We start from the raw sequence: 18,912 nt of genomic DNA, 5'->3' as shown, positions 1-18,912 counted from the left end.
TAAGAATTCCCTCTGAGTGGAGAGGAGAAACCCTTTTGTTCTGCATGCAGTTAGAAGAGTCACATACGTGTGCAGTCTCTCTCTCGCTCTCTCACTCTATACAAACACACTTTGTTGCTCTCGCTGTCATGAAGATGTTACTTTTGTTAATTCTTGTTTACTCAATCTAAATTAAACTAAATCACTTTCACACATACAAAACAAGATGTATTTGAGTCTAGGAAAACATTGTTCAGCTTACTCAACCTGTCTGAATGTGGGAGTGATTAACCCAGTCACTGTGCTTTCAGCCTGAGGTAATAGAATCATAGAATATCAGGGTTGGAAGGGACCTCAGGAGGTCATCTAGTCCAACCCCCTGCTCAAAGCAGGACCAGTCCCCAACTAAATCATCCCAGCCAGGGCTTTGTCAAGCCTGACCTTAAAAACTTCTAAGGAAGGAGATTCTACCACCTCCCTAGGTAACGCATTCCAGTGTTTCACCACCCTCCTAGTGAAAAAGTTTTTCCTAATATCCAACCTAAACCTCCTCCACTGCAACTTGAGACCATTACTCCTTGTCCTGTCCTCTTCTACCACTGAGAATAGTCTAGAACCATCCTGCCTGGAACCACCTCTCAGGTAGTTGAAAGCAGCTATCAAATCCCCCCTCATTCTTCTCTTCTGCAGACTAAACAATCCCAGTTCCCTCAGCCTCTCCTCATAAGTCATGTGTTCCAGACCCCTAATAATTTTTGTTGCCCTTCGCTGGACTCTCTCCAATTTATCCACATCCTTCTTGTAGTGTGGGGCCCAAAACTGGACACAGTACTCCAGATGAGGCCTCACCAATGTCGAATAGAGGGGGACGATCACATCCCTCGATCTGCTCGCTATGCCCCTACTTATACATCCCAAAATGCCATTGGCCTTCTTGGCAACAAGGGCACACTGCTGACTCATACCCAGCTTCTCGTCCACTGTCACCTCTAGGTCCTTTTCCGCAGAACTGCTGCCTAGCCATTCGGTCCCTAGTCTGTAGCTGTGCATTGGGTTCTTCCGTCCTAAGTGCAGGACCCTGCACTTATCCTTATTGAACCTCATCAGATTTCTTTTGGCCCAATCCTCCAATTTGTCTAGGTCCCTCTGTATCCTATCCCTGCCCTCCAGCGTATCTACCACTCCTCCCAGTTTAGTAGTAATAACCTGATTTTATCACTGTTCCCAACTCTTGCACCCTTTGGTTCCTAATGGGTGCTTTTCGTCTTCTGCAAGGAATTTCTGGAACAGATGATAGGTGCGTGCAGCTCTTGGTTGTAGCCACTAGCCAGACACCAAGAGCCACTGCTTACAAACCCCTTGCCTCCTGCAAACAAAGCAGTGAAGCAGGAGGCCAGTAAGAGGAGTGGGGGATCCTAGCACCATCTCCATCCCTGTCAGTTCCTCACTACTGCATTGAAGGGGTGTAATGCCTGGTGGCCCAGGCAGGTTAGGAGCTGTCCAGAGCACTAGTCAAATGTGTGTGAGAAGTCAGGTATCTGACAGATCAATCTTTATCAGAGGCAGTCTGGGTCAATTGTTGGAGTTCTCACAGGGATCAGTAACTGGAAAATCCAATCCCACGGGCTGGTCAATCCCACGGGCTGGATGAGACAAGGTCAGGCAAGTCAGAGTTAGGCAAGACAGTTTAGACTAAATTGATGTCACTGGACCGGCTCATTCCAAGCTGTTTCCACCACCAGGCATCAGAAGTGGACTGCAAATGTAACCCATACACCTCCTGGGTGTGGTGTTCTGTCCCCTCTAGTAGCACCAAGACCACTTAGAGATTAATGGATCTGCTACAGTCTCAGCTAAGAGCTACATGGTTTTTAGCTCATGCAGTAGAGACTCATGCACTAAGCTCCCAGAGGCCCCAGGTTCGATCCTGCCCGCTGATGATGGGGGTCTGTCAGCATTACAAGTGGGGGCTCGTCTGCAATTTCAACTGAATGCGCTTCCTCAGTTAGGGGAAGTATGTAACCCACACCCCTCCTGGGTGTGGTGCTCTGCCCCATCTAGTGGTACCGAGACCACCTAGAAAGAGATTAATGAGTTCCCCACTTGTAACACCGACAGATCCTGTTGTTGGCAGGCAGGATGGGACCTCTGGAGCTAAATGCATGAGCCTCTACTGCATGAGCTAAACGCCATATGGCCCTTAGCTAAGGCTGTAGCAGACTCATTGATCTCTAAGTAGTCTCAGTGCCACTGGAGGGGACAGAACACCACACCCAGGAGGTGTGTGAGTTACACATACATTGCAGCTGACTCTGAGGCCTGGTGGAGTCTCTGTCGGGTCACCTATGTCATGTGTCAATGTGGGTCATTGAAGATTGTCTCAAAGGCCCTGTCTCAAAGGATGGATTTCCAGGTGGTCAGAATGGGGTGATTCTGCTCTAGCAGAGGGTCCACCGAGTCCAGGGCCTTTCCTCTTAGAAGGCTGATGACTAATCCCACCTTTGCCTGGTCTGTCTGGTAGGCATTGAGCCTCAGCAGGAAATGGAGCCTGCACTGGTTCATGAAACCCTGCAACTTGTTTTGGTCATAGCACTCCTGTAAAGGTACCATGGGTTTGGGTCCTGAAGGCGACATAGGCTGTGGGTTTGTGTGAGACATTCCCACTTGCAGTTCTGTGATCTGTTCTTGCAGGGTGTGGTTTTCCGCCCTAAGCTGGTCCATTGTGGCCTATAAGGCTTGATTTTCTGCTCATAGGTGAGCAGTCTGCTGCTGGAGGCTCCGTGTCCCCTGGGTGATGTACCCTTTTCAGGTAGGACAAGCGTAGGAGACTGAAGTGGTTGGAGCACACTGTAATGCCCAATGGCCAAAGTGGGTGAGGGAGCAGTCCAGAGCAATAGTCAAGGATATGCAAGTGGTCAGGTTGTTGGAATGTCGTCCATATCAGATTTCAGAGTAACAGTCGTGTTAGTCTGTATTTGCAAAAAGAAAAGGAGTACTTGTGGTACCTTAGAGACTAACCAATTTATTTGAGCATAAGCTTTCGTGAGCATCCGATGAAGTGAGCTGTAGCTCACGAAAGCTTATGCTCATATAAATTGGTTAGTCTCTAAGGTACCAAAAGTACTCCTTTTCTTTTTGTCCATATCAGAGAAAGTCTGGAGCAATAGTCAGAGTTCTCACAGGGGTTAGCAGCAGAAAGATCCAATCCAAGGGGCCGGGAAGGGGTTAGGAAGGTGAAGTTGGGCGAGGTGCCAAGGCAGGGTCAGGCGAGGCAGAGGGACAGCAAGGCAGGGTCAGGTGGAGCAGCAAATGAAGGCAGTCTAGGCAGCATCCAGCCTACACTGGTATGTTGTTCAGACAGCTTTCTGTGCTTGTTGTGGCCTTTATGTAGTCCAGGTACCCAATGAGAGTGCTGCCTGTCCAGTCAGGGGCCTGGGGCATGGTTGCTGTGGGCCAGTAGGCCTTTAGCACTAAGGGTGTTGGTCAGGGCTGATGGTTTGGTGCAGCACCTAAGTCTGCTGCCTAAGGACCTGGTGGGCCTGGCTTTAATGCTGGGGGCCTGACAAGGAGTGAATAAAGTGAGCAAGCAATGCCACAGTGGGACAAAAGAAGGGCTCTTCTAGTTTGTGTCTCTGGAACTCCTGCTTGACCCAGCAATGTTCTCTTTCCTGCAGATACTGGGTTCTTGTGTGGGGAAAGGGGAAGATGACCAGGAGATGTTGCTGGGCAGGTGATGGTACCCAGAGGTGAGCTGGGTAGGGTATAGGGTAGAAAGTGATGCTCAGTGTTTGGAGCTGGCCAGAAAGAAAGTGAAGGGGAAGGACATGGTGCTAGTACCCAAGTGGGGAGGAAGCTGTGGAGGGGTGTGAGAGAAGCGTTGGTGTAGGGGAAGGGAATGCCTGTGTGGTAGGGGTGGGTAGTGGAGACTGTCCCTCCCATCAATTAGAATAAAGAGAAGGAGGCCCCTAGATTTTTTTCATTTTGCAGGTTCAGTTTTTTCAGTTGAAACTCATGTATACAAAAAAGGTTTCCCCATAAGTGTTAAAACAGACAAGTGACTTTCATTTTTTTTAAATGGAGTGCTGCTAGCATGGGGGAGAGCCTTTACATTGTGGGATTCCCCCCCCACCCCCATTCCCATCTCCATTTATCTTGGAACACACAGTTAGCTGGGTGCTGCAGGGTGGGTATGCGCTATAGATACCTTATAGTATGGGTGGGATGTTGAATACCTGGAACCTGCAGTATTTAATATCCTGCACATTCCAGTAGCATGAAGAGTGTACATTCTAAGCACTGCAGCGCTTTTACCAACCCACTTCCCCCAGCCCACTTGTGCACAGCTACAATACAGAAAGCTGTAACAGTGACCCAGCTTTGTTTATAAAGCATTTAGAGATGATGCACTTTCTATTTCGTGCTTCAGTGTACACTGTTTTTCCTCCTGATGTGCTGTGGGAAATTGAGTTTACAGTTGGTTACCTTCTGGAATAAAAAAAGTAAATAATATAAAATCAGATTTCATTCAAGTAAAGCTTTTGCCATCACTTTTCTCTCAGCGATGAAAGGCGCTTGTGACTTTTGTAATCATGTTTGAATAGTATAATACAACTTTAACAGTACCTTTTTACCCATTATACCTATTTAAAGAACATTTTATGTTGTGTATTTTGAACAGACAAAATCATACAAGAAACAAATAAGATAATTGAGAAATATAAAGGCTAGCAGACACGATGACAAACTCCAACAAAAGAATTAATTAGCGACAGGAAAGTGCTGTACATAGCTTCTGACTGCATGAGACTCTTTTGGAGAGCAGAAACATGCCACGACAATTACAAACTGCTGTGCTAAGGACCTGATCCAAAGCCCACTGAAGTCAGGGAAGTCTTTCTATTGAATTGAATGGGTTTTGGATCCAGCTCTGAATAGTTTTCTAACCTGTATAGCGAATTAGGCAGAGCTCCATAGGTATACTTTACTCATTGTTCATATATGATTTTGACTGTCTCTGTCTGGCTAACACAGAATAATATATATGTATATCTAAATTTATAGGAACGATGTATGATATCTCAGCATTGTCTAAGACTGTATTCTGAGTATGCATCAAAGGGCAGAATTAAGATTGCATATGCAACCTTAACTGTCATTTTCTGACCTTTAAGTGCTTAACAGCATTCACTTAACTTTCTGTTCACATAGCTTTTCTAATGGAGAAACGATGGCGAGATTAGAGGTATTCTCTGGCAGCTTTGTGCTGCCTCTGCAATGCAAAGGAGCTATAAAGCCAAGTTTACAGCTGCTTTGCATTGTTGGAGTGGTACAAAGCAGCCAGAGTGTATAAGTGAACCTGATCCACTAAATAAATAAAGGGTGCATGCACACATGCACACACGCACATTCTCACACTTCGTATGAGTAAAATGTCATATCTACACATAGCTATTTGTGCACGCACAGGTGGAATTCTGAGTGTGCAGCAAGGGCATTCATTTGTTACTTGGCTTTGCTGCAACTTAAAGCTCACTTAAGGTTTTGTGTTCAGAATCAAAATGAGTAGAATTGAAAACTACATTTTCTAATTTCACCCATTATGTTTACTTTTAATCAGGATTCTGTGCATTTGTTGACCCTGTCTTTCTGCACCTTTTTTGTCAATTTCTGTAGAAAATATAAGGAACCACAGACAGTAACTATAATCAATTTTTAATAGCATATTGTCATATCAAGGATGTGTATATATAAATTACAAGAAGTAAGAGCTCAGGCAATGCAAATCAAGTTGTGGTACTACATTCAATATTGTAACCAGATGGTCTTAAATGATTACTCTGTTTCCCTGAAGTGTAGGCTTCTGGGAATCCATCCTAACTCACCTCCAGCTTGAACTAACACAACCAGTGCCATAGTCTGCTCCAACAAGAAACAGCAAAGGGCCAAGCCAGTAGTAGATGTGGGAATCCTTAGGCAGGATTTCAGATGGAGCATTGGTTCAGGTACAAGAAGGTAGACAACAGCCCCATTCACTGAATAGAGATATTGAAATAGTATTGGGTTCTTTTATTAAGTGTCCTTACTCAATAAATATTACTAATTCTATTAAAGGCAGTGTGTTCAGCAGAAGGGTCAGTGGCCTGGGAATCAAGAGACCTTGGTTCTGCCACTGACTTGCTGGCATCTGCTACTGGCTTATTGGAGCAGATGAATGTTCTGCTTGTCCTTTGCAGTGAAACCATGGCACTGGTTGTGTTACTCCAAGCTGGAGGTGAGTAAGGATGGATTCCCAGGGCTAGTGCTCAGTCAAACAGAGGAGGTGTAGTCTTTCAATGAGCAGATGACAGAAATGGCATTTCTGGCTACTGCTGCAGTGAGGACTCTGTGGAGTAGTGGTGAGCCCATTAGGATCGCAAGGCTGGGCAACATCTTGAAACCTGCAATCTAATTAGAGGGTTAGGTGATAGTGTCTGCTGATACCAAATTTCAGTTTCAAACTTATACTCATAGACTTTAAGGCCAGAAGGGACTGTTCTGATCATCTAGTCTGACCGCCTGCACATGGTAGGCCACAGAACCGCGCCCGCCCAATCCTGTAATTGAGCTATAACCTCTGGCTGAGTTACTGAAGTCCTCAAATCATGATTTAATGACTTTAAGTTACAGAGAATCCACCAAATTTAATCTGAAAATGTTTGTCCTCCTTTGCTTTGTAATTTCTCTCTCCCTTTGCTACTGTATAAAGCTTTTACTATTACTTAATCCATTCTGGATACATTTTGCATGAAAGACACCATCTCCGAAGCTGTGTTGTATGGAGTGTGTTATCTAATCTCGTTTTGGAACCTTTTCATTGACAGTGCCTTTAAAGACGTCTCTTGGCAGGCTGGTACATTCACTGATCACTTCCCTGCTATTTCTACACTGCAATCCATTTCTGTTTTTTCTTCTTGAATGACATCTTATCCTCCTCCTTGCTCCAAGCTAATAACTCAGACCAGATGGCTGAGGTTGACCTCACACAATCTGCTCCCCAGGATATAAATGATGCCATTTAGACATATGTTCCCTTAGTAAAGAAAAGTACTTGCACCAAGAGCCTATAACTATTTATTTTGATTTATATAGTACTTCCTGTGCTCTGGGTGCCCTTATAACATGTTAAAATACACCCTATCACATACAATCCCTTGCTGTAGTCAAATTGACTGCCCAGAATTACCTGGCAAGAAAAGAGGTCATGTTGGAAGGCCTCCCCTAGTTATCTCCTTAGCCACCGATCCACCTCATTCCTGGAAAACAGATGGGCTGCACAACATTAACAAGTCAGGGCTCTTGAAGACCAATGTGGGATGCAAATTCCACAGCCACTGGGCCCTCCACAAGAACACCCTGCCAGCTGTTCCTTCCCTTTTATTTCAAGGGATATCTGGCTCTAGTTCCTCTGTTTGGAACTGTGGCAGAGTGGCACAGGGACAGCGTGGTCTCTTGGGTAATTAGGTCTCAAACCATTTAGGACTTTAGTGTTAAAAACCGACATATCAAGCTTTACTTGGAAATCAACAGGCAGACTGGTGCCCTGGTGTCCTTTCCAAATGGACTCAAGACATGGCCCCATGTAGAATGTATTACAATAATCCGGTCTTGAGAAGACAGAATGGTAGTAAGTTCACATCAGACAGAAAAGCTCACTCATTTTGCCAGGCAAAGATGGAGAAAACAGTTCTTGGTCATTTGTAGTCTGGCTGTATATGCTTCCTGTGAGCCTGATCCAAAGCCCATTGAAGTCAGTGGGAAGTCTGTCTATAGTGATGACAGGTACAGTCAGTCACAAGGGAGGAAGTGTTTGCTGAAACACACAGTGTAACCAAATCAAGTGATATACAAGGTTATCCTTTCAAGCTTAATTGTTCTTGTTATATTAAATACAGACAGTATCAGGTAGACTGCACTCTAAAGAACATGCTGATGCCAGTTGTCTCCCTGCTCCCTGTCACGCCCCCTGCTTGCTTTGTAAATACAAGACAGATAAAATAAATATTTGGAATGTATCTCTCTCCTCCTGTCTATGTGACACATCCTCCTGATTCTGATCCCAGTGTCACATCCTCCTGATTCTGATCCCAGTGTCACTGTTGTAAATCAGACATAATATAACTGAAGTGACTGGAGTTACACTGGTGTAAATATAGGGAGAATTGGGCCTCACGAACAGTGATCCTTTTGGTTTGGCTAACATAAGTAGGGCTGTATTGCATGTTAATATTTTGGGTTAAGAGGAATTGCTTTGTGGTGTGATAACCTGAAGAAGGAATGTAAAAAAGCATTCTGATCATTACGTATCCATACCAATGACCTAAATAAAGACTTTAAAACGTTTCAGAACCACATTGTGTGAACGTCAGTTGACATAAGTTGCCATGGTACAGCATGCTATGCGACAGCAGAGAAACTTAAATTAGAACATTGATTGGGGGTTGAATACAGGGAAACTTTTCTCATTTGCTGTTGGCAATTTTTTTTCCAGGAAATAGTGGGAAAGTAAAAATATTTGTAAAATGGGCAGCCTCCTCTTAATCGCTTTTCCTCTGCAGAAACAAGAAAAACAAAACCCAAAACCAAAAAACAAAAAGAAAGGAGAGAGAGAAAAGCACAGTGCGAGACTTCTGCTTGAAAATCATCTAGAACAGCCAAAACCAATGGGTATGTACTTGGCACGGCTCAGCTGCTGCTACCCAGGTTATTGCGGTTACCCTGCTATTTATACTCATGCCAGCTCACCTAGTGTGTGTTTGTGTACATGAGTGGGAAAATCACACCCCTAGCTCATAGTATAGATGTAGTCTCAGGGCTACAGGCTGGGTAGGGTGTCCCCTCTTCCTCCTGTTAATCACACTGGTTATAGAGCCTTTGCTTCTCTTAACCAGAAAAAACACTAACTGGTTAATTGAGGACCTGACTTTGTCTGGTGCAAAGGTGGAGAGATACAGATATAAGCACAAGGCAAAATGTGATGACCAGAGTAGAGAGCACAAGAGAATCTGATCTTGCCTTTGATGCCCTGTTGCATGGTCACCATGCTACTTCTACATCATAGCAGTAGTAAGCCTTAAGAAAAGAATATGTAACTAATTGCTTCATTAACGTGATGAAGAATGTGGTTAAACTTATTGCCAGGTGACCAGGATGATGGAGATCTAACCTAGTGGTTGGAGCGGGCATTGGGCCTAGTGGTAGAAGCAGGTGTTGGGAACTGAGTGTTGGGGCTAGGGCCAGAGCTGGCGGCAGGAGTCAGAAGCCAGAGCCAGGAGTCAAGTCAGAGGTCAGAAACAGGGTAACAGAGCCAAGAGTAAAAGCCAGAGACCTGAGCCGACGCTCAGAGCCAGAATCACCTGGAGTAAGCAGGAAACAACAAGGTGGGTTTTCAGGCAGGGATAGGGCTGTCCTGCAGGAACAAGGCAACACAGGAGTAGTGGAAAATACAGTGTGGAGATTTATATACATAGAGAACATGAAACAATGGGTGTTACTATACACACTGTGACCAGAAAGAAAAGGAATACTTGTGGCACCTTAAAGACTAACAAATTTATTGGAACATAAGTTTTCGTGAGCTACAGCTCACTTCATTGGATGCATCCGATGAAGTGAGCTGTAGCTCACGAAAGCTTATGCTCAAATAAATTTGTTAGTCTCTAAGGTGCCACAAGTACTCCTTTTCTTTTTGCGAATACAGACTAACACGGCTGCTACTCTGAAAACTGTAACCAGAGTGATCACTTAAGGTGAGCTATTACCAGTAGGGGGTGGGGGGGCACTTTTGTAGTGATAATCAAGGTGGGCCATTTCCAGCAGTTGACAAGAACGTCTGAGGAACAGTGGGGGGTGTGTGGGGGGGATAAACATGGGGAAATACTTTTACTTTGTGTAATGACCCATCCACTCCCAGTCTCTATTCAAGCCTAAGTTAATTGTATCCAGTTTGCAAATTAATTCCAATTCAGCAGTCTCTCGTTGGAGTCTGTTTTTGACGTTTTTTTTGTTGAAGTATTGCCACTTTTAGGTCTGTAATCGAGTGACCAGAGAGACTGAAGTGTTCTCCGACTGGTTTATGAATGTTATAATTCTTGACGTCTGATTTGTGTCCATTTATTCTTTTACGTAGAGACTGTCCAATTTGATCAATGTACATGGCAGAGGGGCATTGCTGGCACATGATGGCATATATCACATTGGTAGATGTACAGGTGAACGAGCCTCTAATATTGTGTCTGATGTTATTAGGCCCTATGATGGTGTCAGAAGAGTACCCAGAAGTCACCTACTACAGGACAGGCCCAACTAAGAAAATAACAGAACGCCACTAGCCATCACCTTCAGCCCCCAACTAAAACCTCTCCAACGCATCATCAAGGATCTACAACCTATCCTGAAGGATGACCCATCACTCTCACAGATCTTGGGAGACAGGCCAGTCCTTGCTCACAGACAGCCCCACAACCTGAAGCAAATACTCACCAGCAACCACAGCATTACACTGAGAATTCATGTTCAGTTGATTATTCACTGTGACCCTCAAGTTTTATCTTGTCTCCCAGGGTAGAATCCCCCATCAAACGCCTGTTGTTGGCTTGCACCTAGCTTACCAAATGATCCAGATCACTCTGTATCAGTGACCTGTCCGTTTCATTATATACCACTCCAAGTCTTTGGATCATCTATAAACTTTATCTGTAATTATTTTATGTTTTCTTCCAGATCATTTATAAAAATGTTTAATAAAGTAGGGTCAAGAAGAGATCCCTGCAGGACTTTACTAAAAACACATCTGCTTAATGATGATTTCCCATTTACGTTTGCATTTTAAGACCTATCAGTTAGCTAGTTTTTAATTCAGTTAATGTGAGCCTTATTGATTTTGTGTCATTCTAGTTTCTTAATCAAAATGTCATGAAGTACCAAGTCAAATGCCTTACAGAAATCTAAATATATTACATCAATACTATTATCTTTATTAATCAAATTTGTAATCTCATCAAAACAAATACCAATTTTGTTTGACAAGATCTATTTTCCATAAACTCATTTTGATTGGTATTAATTATATTATCCGCCTTTAATTCTTTGCTAACTGAGTCCCATATCAGCCGTTCCATTTTTCCCCCTGAAATTGATGTTAGGCTGACAGACCTATAATTACCCAGGTCATCCCATTTACCCTTTTAAAATACTGGTACAACATTAGCTTTCTTTCGGTCCTCTGGAAGTTCTCCAGTGTTCCAAGACTTATTAAAATATCAACATCAATGGTCCAGAGAACTCTTTGGTCAGCCTTTTAAAAACTCTAGGATGCAAATTATCGAGACTTGCTGATTTAGAATGTCTAACTTGGGTCACTGCTATTTAACATGCTCCTGAGTTACTGTTCTCGTGGTCTTTTTTCATCCCAGAGCTTCCTTGTGAAAACTGGGAGCAGTACACTTTTTCCTGTTCATGGCTTGTTCCTCTAAGCCCAGCCTGGTCACGATGTCCTGCCATATAATTGGTGGTCAGCCTCTAGGTCAGATTTTTCAGGATCCCAACCCAGGCAGAGAGGACTAATGGTCAGAGTAGGGGGAAACCTGAGGCAGTGTGCAGCACAGGAGGGCATAATCAGATTCCATGCCAGGTTTGATACCAAGGGTCAGAGTCCAAGTCAGGTTTCAGGGTCCTAGTCAGACGGCAAAGTCCAAATCAAGCTGAGGTAGAAACCCCAAGTTCAGGAGCAAGGAATGGCCATGTCAGCTATAGAGAATCCACACTGTTCCCTGGACACATTGTGCAACACCCCCTAGATTTATATAGTGTGGGGAGCCAATCAGGAGGCAGGGGACTGCTGTCTGTAACACCCCTACTGCTAATGGCAGCATGGAGATGCCAGCTATTTGGGAGCTCTGCAGGTCTTGGTTCTAGGCCCGTCTGGCTTTACATTACCCGTCCCACAAGCAGACCCTGCTGTCCTGGGTTTGTTTGGATAGGCTGCCTAGAAGGCTGCCATGAGGTCAGAGGCATGGACTTGGAGTGCAGGCTCCCAGCATTGCTCTTCTGGGTCGTAGCTTCACAGTCCACAAGATATCAGAGGGAGCCATGCCTGATTTTTTGAGTCCAGTATCTTGTGGACCTGACACTCATCGTCTCAATGGATCCACACCAGAGGGGGCAGTGGTTGGCTCTCTGAACGAAAGGGTTGTTGATGTAGGGTTTTAGCAAGGATATATGAAATACTGGTGTATTTTGAGGGATGTGGCTAACTGAAGCTTCATGGTCACTGGGTTGATTACCTGGTTGATGGGCTATAGCCTGAGGTGTCATTGGTTCAGTTTATGACACGGCCCATTGGTGCAGCAGTTTTGGGCTGAGAGTCACACTTGTTGCCTGACGTGAATGCTGGGCCTCCCTAGCACTGACAGTGAGTGTATTGCTTGTAGCCCACCTTGGCCTTGTCCAGGGAGGTTCTTCTTGAGTTCTTCTTGGACCTCATGAGTCTATGGCTGTGGGATTAGTGGAGTTGACAGGTGTGGCTAGGTGGAAACGGGGCTGAAAGCCACAATGGGCATAGAATGGACTCTACCTAGTAGAGACATGGTTGGCATTGTTGTAAACAAACTCTGCTTGGGGTAGGAGGCTCGACTAGTTGACCTAGTGGAAGTTCGTGAAGCAGTGCGGGTATTGTTCTAATACTTGATTAGCTCATTTGGATTGACCGTCAATATGTGGGTGATAGGTGGTGGATGTGTAAGTGCAGATGATAGAATAATATTGTTAGTACTCTGATTTTATAAATTTGCACGTTGGCACCAAACGTAATGTTTTTGTCAGTCCATTTCATCAATTTCTTTGCAGCTCTTGTAGCTAAGGCACCTCACCTTTCCACCTCAGTTTTGAGGGAACCGTTGGCTTTGTTCAAGCTTCCTAGTACCCATAAGATTTTACTTGTTCTGTGGCTTCACAGCTGCTGCATTTTCACACTTAATCTACTGTCCCTTTTCCAAGGTGCAACCACTTTGTCTTCTTGGCATTTACTGCAACTCCAAGTCAACTACACCAATTTTCCAGGGTAATGAAGAGTATCATAATTAATTCACATGGGTCTGTCAGTTGTACTATGTCAGTTGCATAAGCTAAGGAGCTTCATGCTAGATCATCCAATGTTATGCCCTCAAACGTATCTAATGTTTTAATGTCTACTTTAAATACATGATGAAAACCGAAGGTGATTCCATCCCCCCCTTGTCTTTGACTTGAATCAGTTGCTTAATTTTCCACCATTTCTTGCAGCATTGTAAGTGTTGTCATATATAATGATGATCTAATCTGCAATTCCATATGATTTTGCTACTTTCCATAATGCTTCCACCCAATCAGAATCTGATACCTTTCGAAGTCGAAAATGGCAAACACCTTTAATCCTCATTTTCACTTTTCCCATCAACTGTTGAGTGTGAATATCTGTTCAATGCAACTTCAGCCTGGTCTAACGTTACACTGTTCGTCACCTACTGCTTGACTACTTACTGCCTTTTCTGCATTATTATTGGCAATTCTACCATTTCCAACCAGTATCTTTTTTAGGATTCTTTTTGTTCCTAATATATTTTAAAAACTTCCTACTGTCCTTAACTCTGCTGACCATTGATTTCTCAATGTCCTTTCTTATGTCCTTTTGCTTCTCTTATCAATTTTATACAATTCCTAGCTTCAACATTGCCTTTTTTCCATTTGTGTTCATATGGAGGAGAAGTGAAAGCAGGAGAAGTGAAAGCAGATTATATATATATAATCACTTCTCTATAGCAGGTTGTTTTTTTAATCAGCATATAATCTTCTTCCTTGATTGTGGGATTGTGAATTTGGGGGTATTTAGTAACATATTCTTAAATAGTTCCCAATGTTCTGCTGTTTATGCTCATCCCGCTCGGTCTACTGCCTACCTTCTCTCCCTACTCCATAGCTGAAAATCTTCTGGATTTCTCTGTATAAAATTGGCCTGGGCAAATCTGAGTTGTGACCATGAGTGAACAGTTTAATTTTGCTCCTTTGAGCACTCGGTTTAATTGTGTTTGCATTATGATTGCTTTGAAAATACTTGATTTATTTAGTTTGTTATACTCCAGAGTAGAGCTAGTTGGAAATGATCATTGTGTTGCAAAATGTCTATTAGTTGAAAGTGAAACATTTCACAGAAGTGAGTACATTTTGTCAAAAGTTTATTTGAAAAGAAAAATTGAAATTGTTTTGATTTTTCAAAACAGAAGGTTTCAATTTTCCATTTCAAAATGACCTTTTATTTCAAAATTTAAAATTTAATATTATATAATATAAAAAGGTGAAGTCAGAACAAAAGTTTATATTTGATGAGAAATTGAAAAATTTGACTGACATGAACTGAATTGTTCTGGGGATTTTCAGTTGGATGGAAAATTTTAAATCTTTATTTTTCATTATATTTCTGAATGGAAAAACATTTTGAAATCATGGAAATCCCCACTACACAAAAAAGCAGTTCCCAGCCAGCCCTAATCACCAGGAGTTGACTAACAGGTTTGAACTCCTGGGTCCTGATCTTCTGCTGTAGCTGATAAGAATATTGCACAGGAGAGGCGTGTAGAAAAATGGCTTTATGCAACATAGTTTGGCTGTGTGATTGTCTGATCCCCATAGGGGAAGTGCTTGAACTTGAACTTGTTATCTCTATACGATACTAGCTGCGTAAGAGCTGCAAAAGTGAGCTTTACTACATTGTAGCCTGTTGCTTCTTCCAAACTTGGGATTCATTCCCATGTGGGGTTTATAATGTTAAATTAAAGGGTTAAGTTAAATGTAAATCTTAAATTTTAACCCAGGTTATTTTGATGGATTTTATTTTTATTTTACTAGTTAGAGGTGTACACTTATTGAGTTTTCCATTACATCTCCCAGGGCAAGATTGTTCTTTAGAGAATCTCTCTAGAATGTTTTCCAGACAACTTTTATATGTCTCGAATGTTGGGGCTTTTGCAGCTTCCGCTGGAAGATTAGTCTGCTGTTTCATGGATCACGCAGTTAAGATTTTGTCCCCCCAGTATTCATCCTACTAGTTTTATCTCATTAGTCTTAGTTGTTGTAGCCACCCTCTCACCCTGATTATAACATCAAATATTTGTTGGTAGTTCACTGCTAACGTATGTTGTTCGGAGAGCATTGAACTGGGTGTTAAGAATTCAGGGTTCTGTTCCTGACTCTGCCATGGAGTTGTGTTGTGAACTTTACGTCAGACTTTGACTTCCAATGGGAGTGTTAAGGTATTTCTAAGAAAACGTCCCAATAATTTTTTAACATTACAAAACATTTTAACATTACAAAAATATATTTTTCTCCTAACCTCATTCTCTGCAATGACTAAAACCTTTTGGCTGCAATTTTCCAAAAAATTCAGCCTGAGGCAGATACCTGGCATGGAAAATTTCAGCCCAAATGGTTAAAGTTTGGCAAAGTTATAAGCAACTGAAAACAGGATCTTACAATGGGAAGTGTTGGGCAATCATAATAATAGGCAGTACTATGAGCCCCACGTTTAATAAGGGCCCAAATCTGCTCTCCCTTACACTAGTGTAAAACAGGACTAAGTCAGTGGAGTTACACTAGCACAGGGATTCACAACTGTGGGGGTTGTGAGGTATCAGCCTGCACCTCAAGCCCCGCTTCGCCTCTAGCATTTATAATAGTGTTAAATATAAAAAGGTACTTTTAATTTATAAGGGGGGGGTCGCACTCAGAGGCTTACTGTGTGAAATTGGTCACCAATACAAAAGTTTGAGAACCACTGATTTCTAGCACAACCCAGTGTAACTTAGAGGATAATTGGGCCCCTTGTGGATCTTCTTATAAGTTGTTTGGGAGAGAGTTTGTGAACTATTAGAGAGACCATCATTGAGGTAGAAGCTGACTTGTTAGACTAGATTTATGACTGCACCATTTAATACATGGCTTAGTATTATATGCGTGTCCATATACATTTGTAAAGTTATACAGATGCATTTTTTCAGGCATTTTTGGGCCATTCATACAACATTAAGTAATTAGGCTGCATACAGAAAATTTAAAGTCCCCAGTGCTCTCTTCACAGCTACTTAATATTAGAATGTATAAGATTCCTTGTGGTTGTACATTGTATTTTGTTAAACTTAACAAACTATTCAGGCGAGGCTAAGAGAACAGCAAATGCAAATGAGATAATTGAATACAGAAAGTCAGTCCTATCTTAACAAATAAATGACTATATTTAATTGGGCTGAGATAAATAAAATCCTGTGGGATCAAACATTCTTGAAACAAGCCCAAGTTTCTTCCTTGAGAAAGTGTTTGGGATTGGGGAATAGAGTACATCTTGCACCAGTGCCAAAATTAGAGTGATTTTGTGTGTGCGCCAAGATGGCCAATATTAATACAGGCATTTTTGAGTAAAATTTGATCTTAGTATTTCTTAGCATTTGGTAAATACCTGATGCAGATTTCACTTGCATAAGATTTTAGTAATTTGACTCGATTTATCTTCCTATAAGTCACATCCAGAAAAAAGACTAGATTTGTGATTACATGAAATGGCAACTGCCATGCTGCAGCATCTATTTTAAATATGGCCTCCCCACCCGTCTCAACCCCAGTACTGTGTCCTACCTTGATCCCAACACTGCTGTCAGTCCAGTTGCTTCCACTGCAACTCATTCCCATCCTCAGCACTGTTCAATGGAGATCATTCAACAGTTTCAAAACACATTACTAGAATTGTCACATCAAGAGTATTTCACATGACACATATTTTAGATCCTATTTTGTGCACACCTTGACTGCAAGTTACTGCCCTGATCTATAGGGATGGCACTTTCAGCTTGTGGTAACGTGATGCGACAAGACTGGATTGAATCCTCTATGCTTCATCATGAGGTTTTGTAATCACAAGAGTGTGCTGAAATTCAGTTTACGCCAGTATAAGAGCTCTCCTCTCATCTACACACCAGTCATTTTTCTAGAGCGAGAAACCTAGAGTCTTCGTAGAGCAGATAAAGACCTTTTTAAAAAGAACATCTCTCTCTCTAATATGCACATATTGTGTGTATTATTTTTTAATAAACACACAAAATCAGGTAGTCTCTAGTATCAAATTGCAAATAATGTCTTCCTCTTCCCTTGCTGACTGACTCTTGTCAAACCAGATACTCTTACAACTACAACTGTGGCAGCTGTATGCAACAACCACAGGTCAATTTCTCCAGCTTATTTCTGCAGGGCATTTACCTAGAGTTCACTACATATTTGTTTAATGTGTTTTTTTTCTTGCAGTTGCCATATAAATTGGCTTGGTATGGAATCTTATATACTGTACACTTGTAACTTTGCTATGCAAATTCTAACAGTGGTTACAAAAAATTGCTGTAGCTAATGTGTTATAGTTTTTAATTTTAATGGTGAAAAGTGACCTTAAGCACTATATAACTATACATTCCTACAGATCTTTCCATTTTTATACCATTTAGTAAGTTTCTTCTAGTAATTGTGAAATATCTCTGCGAAATTAGTGCTCATATAACTTTCTATAGATTACAGTTTATCATTTTAAAAGGACAATTTCTTATACCCAGAGACCTTTTTCATCATCTTATACTAGTACTAAGCTATTTTGTGATGGTGAAGACAGTAAAAATTAGATGAAGATTAGTCCAATTTGCTGGTATTTTAATTGGCATAGATTTGAATCCGTAATGTTTTCCATTAATAATTAAATACAGAGGCAGTTTTGGCAGGTGGGAACTGAGCTGTCCAGAGCTGTAGCTGTCAGCAGCTCCTGGTCCTGGCTTGAGCTGCTGCTTCTGTTGGAATAGTGAAATGTACTTCTGAAGGGGTTTACCTAGTGTAACTGGAGGCAGTTCCTGCCTGGCCTAACTAGGATGGCCTCTGTGCCCTGACCCACTTCAAAAGAGTTCCCATTGAAGTGGCAGCTAAGACTAGGAGCTACTCCACCACCTGGAGAGCTGTCAGGGGTAAGCTACTTTTTAGATGGCTAACATCTGTTTGGTTTCTAGTTTGTTTTCCAAGATAATCTGAACTGTTCTTATCTCATACCATATCTTGGTTTATATATGTTGTTCATTTATTATTGCAGTATGTTCATTCTCAATCGTCTCTCAATAGTTGTTGTTCATATATTTCCTTGAAATGATCAATAACAATTCAGAAAACTAATTGGCATGTTGGCTTCTGCTAGAAATGTAATATTATGTGTTTACCATTATAATGTAGCTTCTAAAGTACATAAATATTTACTGGTTACAGAAAAATACCAAGGACTGCTAAATCCAGCATATCAAATGAAATCTTTTTTATTTGTTTCTCGTTACTAACAGATATTCAAGAGTTTTACGAAGTGACATTGCTAAACTCCCAAAAAAGCTGTGAGCAAAAAACAGAAGAAGCAAATCAAGTTGCAGAGAAATGGGAGAAGACGAAATCTTCTGCCACAGGCCATGCAAGTCTGCAGAAAAACCAAGAGGTACCATAATAGATGAATGGTTACAAGTATATATAATGAAATAGACGGCTCAGGTGTTGGAAAATGTCATGTGGTGGCCTTCTAATTCAGGAAGGGTGGTTTGTGGTTGAGATACTACTATACTGAGACTCAGGAGATCTGTCTTCAGTTCCTGACTCTGACACAGACATTCTCTGTGACCTTGCACAAGTCACTTAATCTCAGTGTGCTTCAGCTCCCCTGTGAAACGGGGAGTGCAGTGCTTCCTTTTCTCAACCCTTTGTCTGTCTTGTCTGATATTTTGTGTTTGATTTTATCAAGTAGGTGGTCCTCAAGGAGAATAAGGGACCTAATTCTACTCATAAAGGGTGAACCCTTTTAGCTCATGT

General features: G+C 42.1%; 1 protein-coding gene across 11 annotated transcripts in view; it reads left to right on the top strand.

Annotated features, from left to right (window-relative positions):
* Nucleotides 1–18,912, top strand: part of DLG2 (discs large MAGUK scaffold protein 2) — a 1,493,215-nt gene that overhangs the window by 183,211 nt on the left and 1,291,092 nt on the right. For 10 of the 11 annotated variants that reach the window (XM_073336088.1, XM_073336081.1, XM_073336168.1 and 7 more), the window contains one exon: nt 18,399–18,544. In XM_073336088.1, coding sequence (XP_073192189.1) covers nt 18,399–18,544 — 146 coding nt within the window. Of the gene's footprint in view, nt 1–8,573; nt 8,683–18,398; nt 18,545–18,912 lie in introns of all 11 variants that reach the window. The other variant, XM_073336148.1, reaches the window with a different exon arrangement.

This window comes from Lepidochelys kempii, chromosome 1 (genome assembly GCF_965140265.1).
Source record: "Lepidochelys kempii isolate rLepKem1 chromosome 1, rLepKem1.hap2, whole genome shotgun sequence".
NCBI lineage: Eukaryota > Metazoa > Chordata > Testudines > Cheloniidae > Lepidochelys > Lepidochelys kempii.
Note: the sequence above shows the minus strand (reverse complement) of the source record. Positions and strands in the feature narration are given on the sequence as shown.